The sequence below is a fragment of the Erigeron canadensis genome, chromosome 5, assembly GCF_010389155.1.
Source record: "Erigeron canadensis isolate Cc75 chromosome 5, C_canadensis_v1, whole genome shotgun sequence".
Classification (NCBI taxonomy): Eukaryota; Viridiplantae; Streptophyta; class Magnoliopsida; order Asterales; family Asteraceae; genus Erigeron; species Erigeron canadensis.
In genome coordinates this window covers 43,115,554-43,125,385 of record NC_057765.1, presented here as the reverse complement: position 1 = coordinate 43,125,385, position 9,832 = coordinate 43,115,554, and the positions used below count along the sequence as shown (strand labels likewise).

At 35.9% G+C, this 9,832-nt stretch overlaps 2 protein-coding genes across 2 annotated transcripts; both read left to right on the top strand.

The window, feature by feature from the left end:
* The first annotated feature begins 4,014 nt into the window (after positions 1-4,014).
* LOC122599811 (low affinity inorganic phosphate transporter 1-like) lies at positions 4,015-5,622 on the top strand. Its single transcript, XM_043772396.1, has one exon. The coding sequence runs from the start codon at positions 4,015-4,017 to the stop codon at positions 5,620-5,622; it is 1,608 nt and encodes a 535-aa protein (XP_043628331.1).
* A 1,203-nt stretch (positions 5,623-6,825) lies between these two features.
* On the top strand, positions 6,826-9,832 carry LOC122599244 (inorganic phosphate transporter 1-4-like). Its single transcript, XM_043771722.1, has 2 exons — positions 6,826-6,897; positions 7,938-9,832. The coding sequence occupies exon 2, from the start codon at positions 7,979-7,981 to the stop codon at positions 9,587-9,589; it is 1,611 nt and encodes a 536-aa protein (XP_043627657.1). The 5' UTR covers positions 6,826-6,897; positions 7,938-7,978; the 3' UTR covers positions 9,590-9,832.

Sequence of the window (9,832 nt, the reverse complement as noted above, 5' to 3'; positions counted from 1 at the left end):
TTCGGCTTATTGTGTGTATCATACTCTTAGTTTATTGTTATTGAATGCATGTATGTATATGATTACCTTTTTACGAGGTAAGTGACTTTAGCATTTATTTTTACTTGATGTGATGGTAATATATAAGTTGTCGTATCATCTAAACCTGTGTTTACAAGTTATAATCATTGTAATATGATGGATTTCCATTGTATGCTTTTTGTAAGTTGCTACATACGAAGCCGCTGGGATTTTGGAAAAAAAGGTAAATGCTTAGCGAATTTGACAGCCACTAGGATGAGGGAAATTCAATCATGTTTATATTGCAAGTGAAAAGAAGGCGAGGAAATTACTATTTGCTTGACATGCTTAACTTTATAAGTTAAACTTTCATCTTGAGCCTTATTTGTATTCGTGGGTTTCTTATCATCATTTTATGCTTTTGTGCTTCTGCAGGGCAATCATGTTGTGGCGCGAAGGTGCTTTTTCAAAAGGCAGCCGTAAAGTTGAAATCCAAAGCCATCCTTGAGCATCATCTATTGTTTGAAAGTTATTTTCCACTGGTTTGGTAAGAGTTCTTAGAAAGTACTTTTCGATCTTTGGTAAAATGCGTCGTATTTTTCAAATTATATAGTATACAATTTTTGTTTCTATTTTTGTTGAGCTTAACTATTAATTGTTTAGTCTAAAAGTATTGTTTGTGTTTGTAGTAAGTTTAGATTTAACAAACTGTAAATTTTTTATTTAACTATTTAAAGTTGGAAAAAAATGGTAAACTGAAATCAATATTTATATGAAATTAATTTTCATATGTTTCATTATTTAGTTTCCGTATTGATTAAATTGTGATATTGGTCACATATAGATTTAATATACTTGAATTCTAATTTTTTTAGCTTTGATTAATATATTTTGAGACCACCACTCAGGCCTGAGCACTGATAATATGTGACTAAATAACATGGTCTTTAATACAGAGTATTCGATTATATTGGAGTAGGTGAATGTCTGAATGATAACAATTAATTTCGGTTTGGTATATTCTTTATGTGACATCTAATATTTCGGCTGCAGCCACTATTGACGAAGGTACACTTTATTATTTTGATAGTTTGTTTACATAAGCGTATTGTTTATTCATGAAACTTAAAGTCAAACGGCTATTTCCTCAAGGTAATTTGTAACAAGTTCAGCTCATAGATTTTCTACTGTTGCCCACAAACGGTAAACTTACGAAGACAAGGCAATTCATCGGTCGAATCATTTATTGAAAGTTTGAAACAACTATCAACTATGAAAGTTGTGCACCACTTTTTAACAATAAACTTAATTATTAACTTTCGACAAGATATATATGAAATAGTACGAGTATATCTGGATTATGTAGCATAGAATCCATATTGTATTTGTAATATTCTTTCTCTCAGCTCGGCGGATTTCTACTCAACCGATTTTCCAATTAATTAAAATCGATCTATGTCGTTAAAAAAAAAATGCTCTGCTGTCTTTTTGTTTTTTGGAAAAGCTTTTAAATCTATTATGTTTCTTCTAAACCAATTTGTTCAAATTTGAGAATTAGACAGAAAAACTATATACAACTATTTTCTTTTTATAGAAGGTTGCAAAATAGCTTTTTTTTTTCTTTTTCAAAACGGCAATATATATTAAAAACTAGATTATTTTTCTGCGTACAGAAAAAAAAAAAAAAGGAATTTTACAAAATAGTTACATCGAACAACTATGCTAAGACGTTTACACATTAATATTCTTCTTCGATTGTTATTCTTAGACATCATACAAATCAAGCACACCCACTAACCTATTATCTAACTCCCATAAAACAGTTGGTGAAAGGAAGGTCAAAAAATATGTCTACATCAAGGAGCTAACTGCCAACAATTAAAACTTAAACACTCGCATTATATGGGTCAATATGCAGTATCATATTATCCAATTGGACTCATCATACCCCCTTTTAGTAGTTCATACCCGTATTATTTTACGCCCATTTGGCTTTTCCACGTATATACAGTAGTATTTGTTTTTAAATTAACGTTTTAATCACAACCTATCTATAATACCTTATAAAGGAAACTGAGTTCCTCCCCTTTACTTAATTAAAAACCTGATAAGACAAAAATACCCTTAAATAATCTTCTTTGCTAGGCGCCTTCTCATGTGATATACCAACTATGCCCTTCAACTATTTTCATCTCTAAAAAAGTACTCTCACCGCCACCACCGGACCGTCTTCCCCACCATCACCGCCGCATTGCGCGGGTACCATGCTCGTTAACCTTTTAACATACGGAAATTAGTCATCTAGGTTCACCCTTTTAATCAATAGAAAAATTTTAATTATGTTTAAATCTATTCGATGAAAATCGTAAATGGCCACTATATATACTAGTGACCAACAATGTTGTTGGCCCGGCACGAATTGGTTCCATCTATCCACGGTGTTGACGTGGGAGCTGGCTGTGTTTCTTGTTTCTTGATGAATTATTGTGGGTATAGACGATTAATTATATACGTTCGACAAATATATATATATATATATACATCTCTAAAGATTGCTAACAGTAACACTTTCCATATTTGGGATATGTTTAGTTAACAAGCGTACATCTCTTCTATATATAACTCATTTTCCAATCAAGTCAAGATATACAACCTTTAAACCTAATTAAGATATAAAATCCATCAAATTAATTAATATGACACTTTAAAAGATAGGATAAAAGAGGTATATATATCGAGTGGATTTATTTAATGAACAAATGAGGCAAGCTGGAGGGTTGACTTGAGGCAGGATTAGATCAGAAGCAATATTGTACGGGGTTGACATCAAGCCTATAAGAGCATATGCCATAATATGCTTTAATTGATTCTTAGTGTAATGCATCTTTAAATACTCGTGAATTTCAACTCTTTTTTACTCACCTGCTAATAATTATCTTTCCTATAATTATCTCTCGAAAAAACAATCGCATAAGGTATGCTTTTTATGCACTCTTGCGTGTTACATGTTTTCATGCATAAATATAAGGCTCATTGCAAGTGTTTTCATTTTAGATTGGATTTCCAACCAGAAAAATTGTGTTAAATTCGATTAGCAGTTTTAAGATATCACGATTTATGAATAATTTTTGAACATCTTAGTTTTGCTATACAAAAAGATCATGAATGATACAACTTCTTTCCCGCTTGCCTTCTTTTGTATTTTAAATTAATATACAATATACATTGCTATATCTAGTAAAAAGAAAACTATCAAATATCAAAATCAAACTAGTATAATAGCAAAAGTTACTATTCAATTCGATCAATAGACGTGTATAGCCTTTTAAGTGTTGTTCCATTTTCATTTATTTTTTTAAAACACAACTTTAATTAACCTTGGATTTGTTTAACTTTCTTTTTAACCTTTTAACATTTACCCAATTTTAGTTTTTACCTTTACGCCTTTTTTATTTTAACCTTATACTCCTATCATTTCAATTTTCTACTAATATACACAAAAAGTACTCCAATTTTAGTTCTTTTGCCTTATTTTTAAGTTTAAATTTTTACTTGATGGTTGTATATCGATTACGTACCTTCATGGAAAGAACGGTATAGTATATATGCACTCGATATTGATCAGTTCACACGATTTGAACTCAAGTTTTAGCTATTACGAATAATCTGTTAAATTAAGCTTGACTTCATATTTATAATTTTTTGACTTGTTGACACGTACAATTTGAAAGTCATTCATACATCAACTTAAGATGAGCCTTAATTATATACAACTCGTAAAGCTGAACATTATCATGCATAACTACCGAAATCATATATAATGCATCACTAGTTAATACATATTTGGGGATATATGATCATCTAAAAAGACTACTTCAATTCGTATTAGTTGACGAAAAAATAAGTTTTATGTACATTCTTTGAGGGCGTTATAATACACTTGTATGTAAATGTAAACAGCTCTTTTGTTTTTTTGCAGGCTGGTATAGATTTCAAACAGAAGAGTAGCTAGCCATGGCTCGAGAGCAATTGCAAGTGCTCAGTGCACTTGATTCAGCCAAGACCCAATTGTACCATTTCACGGCAATCATCATTGCTGGAATGGGTTTCTTTACGGACGCCTATGATCTTTTCGCGATATCCCTTGTCACAAAATTGCTTGGGCGTATCTACTATCACAAAGACGGTGCACCCAAGCCTGGAACCCTTCCCCCTGGCGTCGCCTCATCGGTTACTGGTGTCGCCCTTGTTGGAACACTATGCGGTCAACTGTTCTTCGGATGGCTCGGTGACAAAATGGGCCGGAAGAGAGTCTACGGAATGACCTTGGCTATGATGGTTATATGCTCTCTTGCTTCAGGCCTCTCATTTGGGAACGAAGCGAAAGGTGTCATGGCCACCCTTTGTTTCTTTAGGTTTTGGCTCGGTTTTGGCATTGGTGGTGACTATCCGTTGTCGGCCACGATCATGTCAGAATACGCTAATAAGAAGACCCGTGGTGCGTTTATCGCGGCTGTTTTCGCTATGCAAGGGTTTGGGATTTTGGCAAGTGGGGTGGTAGCCCTAATCGTGTCAGCCGCTTTTGACCACGCGTTTAATGCGCCATCCTACGCAACGGACCCAACAGGCTCCACGGTTCCACAAGCAGACTACATCTGGCGTATTGTACTAATGTTTGGTGCCATTCCGGCAGCCTTGACATATTATTGGCGTATGAAGATGCCTGAGACCGCCCGATACACCGCTCTGGTGGCCAAAAACGCAAAACAAGCCGCACAAGACATGACCCGAGTTTTGCAAGTAGAGATTGAAGCTGAAGAACAAATGGTGGAGAAAATTTCCAAGGATGCTAGCAATTCATTTGGATTGTTTTCAAAACAATTCCTCCACCGCCACGGCCTCCACTTGCTCGGTACCTGCTCCACCTGGTTCCTACTCGACATCGCTTTCTACTCACAAAACCTTTTCCAAAAAGATGTCTTCACCGCCATTGGGTGGATCCCAGCGGCGGCCACAATGAGTGCGACCGGGGAGGTATGGAAAGTGGCTAAGGCTCAAACTCTAATCGCACTCTGCAGTACAGTTCCCGGATACTGGTTCACAGTCGCTTTCATCGATATCATTGGACGTTTCGCGATCCAACTCATGGGATTCTTCTTCATGACGGTCTTCATGTTTGCTCTAGCGATCCCTTACCATCATTGGACCTTACACGAAAACCGTATAGGTTTTATCGTCATGTACTCATTGACATTCTTCTTCGCAAACTTTGGGCCAAATGCCACTACTTTTGTGGTCCCTGCAGAAATCTTCCCAGCCAGGCTTCGGTCCACTTGTCACGGCATCTCTGCCGCAGCAGGTAAAGCCGGTGCCATCGTTGGTGCTTATGGGTTTCTCTATGCTGCTCAGAGCACAGACCCTAAGAAAACGGACCATGGGTACCCAACAGGTATCGGAATCAAGAACTCTCTCATTGTTCTTGGTGTAATCAACTTCTTGGGCATGGTATTTACATTTTTGGTACCCGAGCCTAATGGCAAATCACTCGAAGAATTGTCTCGTGAGAACGAAGGAGACGATGAGCCATCAACCAACATGCCTAACCAAACTGTTCCTGTTTGATAGATAATTAAGTTACATATCAGTCATGGCCGGGTACGTACGTATTGCCATGCATATATATATATATATGGATCACACACAAAGGAGATTCGAAAAGGCCAACCCGGCCATATGATCATACCATTCATGTTTTGTTTGTCGACCTGTGGTTACATTATGTTATTTTACCTCGGTGTGCATGTTATATACTGTATTATTCTGTTCATTTTGATGTGTGTTGTGACATTTAATTTGTATTAATTTCATTATATAAAGTTGTAACGCTTTCGCTTATATATCAAGAAAAATTTAAGTTTGTATTAATTAATTGTCATGTATTCAACATGTCACTCTAATGTTTATTTACGATCGAGCACACAAAACAGGCATACACATGTTATTCAAGCTGTACAGTACCGACATTTAACCTCATATAATTATTATCGATAACCTTATTTAATGACTATATATTATTATAAAAATTAGTCCACTTAATCTAGTCATTAACCAAAATCAGTTACTAAGAAAAATAGAATAAAATAAAATAAATAACCTTATTGATAATTCGGTTTCTAACGAATGTATATATAGTGAAGAAAATGACCCACTAATTTTTTTTTTTTCCTAACATTCGGTCGATATATGATATCAGGAACCTCACTGTATAATAATGAAGCTTTGCACGTACTCTAGACAACAAGATGTTGAATATATATGAGTCGTTACAAGTATTTAGAGGAAAAAACCCCAAGACTTGTTATCCCTAAAGATCGAACTAAAAACGTTAGGTAAAACCTGCGATGTCTCTGACCAGTTAGACTAGCCATCATTGGCTACAGCTCTTTCAAATTTGATCTCTAACAACATATATAAGTAACCAAATTAATTTTGTGTGACGAAAATTTGGTCATCACACAAAATTAATAACCAAGTATCATTCACCACTAATTTATGTTTTTTATGTCAATAATCAAGTTTTATTTAACTTGCTTTCTCAAAGCATATATTTGAGTTCTAATATATATGACTATATATATTCACAGAGTAATTTAGCTTTATTAGATCATTTATGTATATATATCATCACTATATATATTTTGATTACTGGAGAGGCAATGTCTATACTACTATATACCTTGATAGACGTTGACCTCATGAGTCATGAGCATATACCATAAGATGCTTTTTCATGTGTTCTTTAAATACCCATCAATTCTAATTCTTATTTTCTCACTTCATTTCCTTCATTCTCTCCCTCTAAAATAAGATAGATAAATACCTATCGTCTTAATAAAGGTATGCTTCATCTCTCTCCCTCTCTGTTTGTATTCGAGTATGTGTATACCGTTTCGTATTAACTTTTTCATATGTATATAACTATATATATTGGACAAAAGATTTCCAAGGTTTTACAAACTTTTAAACATAGAATCGGATTGGAAAATATTGTTTGATTAATTATCACATGTATTATCATATATAATAGTGTAGTTAGATGGTATTTCATTCTCTATAAGTTTCTACGTACAAAAGATATAACTAGATTTCTTCATAAGATTATGTAAATAGCAAATACGTACGTACAGTGAAAGTGAATTGAACTTGATCAAGTGTTTTAAGTTTTCAATGATTTTAGTAAAACAATATATGGATGTATATATATATATATGGAAGTCATTGTGCTACATGATATAATGTACTTTTGGTGAATTATAAACATCATATTGTTAGTTGTTTTATAATTAGTTTTAGCTCTAAAAACGTCAAAGTAACATTTTCTTAATTAGTTTCTTAATGACATTCATATATAGTATGCACATGTAGACAAGAGTGTATATTAATTATACTTATTATAAATAATGAAAAAATAATATAACTATATATATGATTGTCACTTGGCAATTGTTGACCTTGTAGTCCAGTATAAAATAGACATCTGATTTATTTAGTCCTATAATTCGAGTATAATTTTATCTTTATTGTTTGTAGATGCATGCATGACTTTTAGCTATGTAGTAACAAAAAGTCACCGGTCCTAATCAATATATGTCATCACCTTTGACAACCGGCACATATATAAAATATCTCACGACCAATTTTAATAGAATTAGTTGAACATTTAAACATTCAATAATTAGTGATAAGGTACTCAAACAAATATACTTAATTATATCGATCTAGTAACGTATTTGTTTGACAAAATTATACTTACAAGAAAACAATACTAAATTGATATATAGTACTCTATCTTTACATAGATAGTCTCGTTTTTCTCTTTTAAACCAAATTAAGTTTATGAATGCATTATTTATAATTGGTTTTCTCTTTATTTACAGGAAGGTATAGTAGTTTTGGAAAAGAAGACTAGCTACCAGCCATGGCTCGAGAGCAACTTCAAGTGCTCAGTGCACTTGATTCAGCCAAGACCCAATTGTACCATTTCACGGCAATCATCATTGCTGGAATGGGTTTCTTTACGGACGCCTATGATCTTTTCGCGATATCCCTTGTCACAAAATTGCTTGGGCGTATCTACTATCACAAAGACGGTGCACCCAAGCCTGGAACCCTTCCCCCTGGCGTCGCCTCATCGGTTACAGGTGTCGCCCTTGTTGGAACTCTATGTGGTCAATTGTTCTTCGGATGGCTCGGTGACAAAATGGGCCGGAAGAGAGTCTACGGAATGACCTTGGCTATGATGGTTATATGCTCCCTCGCCTCTGGCCTCTCATTTGGGAACGAAGCGAAAGGTGTCATGGCCACCCTTTGTTTCTTTAGGTTCTGGCTCGGGTTTGGGATTGGTGGTGATTATCCACTCTCGGCCACGATTATGTCTGAATACGCTAATAAGAAGACCCGTGGTGCCTTTATCGCGGCTGTTTTCGCGATGCAAGGTTTTGGGATTTTGGCTAGTGGGGTGGTAGCATTAATCGTGTCAGCCTCTTTTGACCACGCGTTTAACGCTCCATCCTATGCAACGGACCCGATAGGGTCCACAGTCCCACAAGCGGACTATATCTGGCGTATTATTTTAATGTTTGGTGCCATCCCGGCTGCCATGACATACTATTGGCGTATGAAGATGCCTGAGACCGCCAGGTACACCGCTCTGGTGGCTAAAAACGCAAAACAAGCCGCAGCAGACATGGCTCGAGTTTTGCAAGTAGAGATTGAAGCGGATGAGCAAAAGGTTGAGAAAATTTCCCAGGATACTAGCAATTCATTTGGATTGTTTTCAAAGCAATTCCTACATCGACATGGCCTCCATCTTCTCGGAACCACTTCCACTTGGTTTTTACTCGACATTGCTTTCTACTCACAAAACCTCTTCCAAAAAGATGTATTCACCGCCATCGGGTGGATCCCTGCCGCGGCCAAAATGAGTGCTACCGGCGAGGTATTCAAAGTGGCTAAAGCTCAAACACTAATCGCACTCTGCAGTACAGTTCCAGGATACTGGTTCACCGTCTTTTTCATTGATATTATTGGGCGTTTCGCAATCCAACTCATGGGATTCTTCTTCATGACGGTCTTCATGTTCGCTCTAGCCATTCCTTACCATCATTGGACCTTACACGAAAACCGTTTTGGATTCATCATCATGTACTCCTTGACCTTCTTTTTCGCAAATTTTGGGCCCAACGCCACAACCTTTGTGGTCCCGGCTGAAATCTTTCCGGCCAGGCTGCGGTCCACTTGCCATGGTATCTCCGCAGCTGCCGGAAAAGCCGGGGCCATAGTTGGTGCCTACGGTTTCCTTTACGCTTCTCAGAGTACGGACCCCAAGAAAACGGACGCCGGGTACCCTACAGGTATCGGGATAAGATATTCTCTCATTGTTCTTGGTTGTGTAAATTTCTTGGGCATGTTGTTTACGTTTTTGGTACCGGAACCTAACGGCAAATCACTGGAAGAAATGTCTGGTGAGAACGAGGAGGAAATGGAGTCTACTAGCTCGAACACAGCTAACCGAACTGTTCCTGTTTGACTTGCAAGATGGATAGTTGTATTATATTGTTGTAATGCAAAAGGTAATTAATATATCATGGGATCAATTTCACATACTTATTACATTGTGATCTTTTGTACTACGTGTGATCACTTTAAGAATCTCGTAGAGATTCAAAAAGGGCCGGGCAACTACATATACCCTTTTGCTTGTATCTACTCTGTTTCGATGTATTACTTTTGTGTATTCTTTTCCTTTTATTTTAATCAAATTTGTAACCAA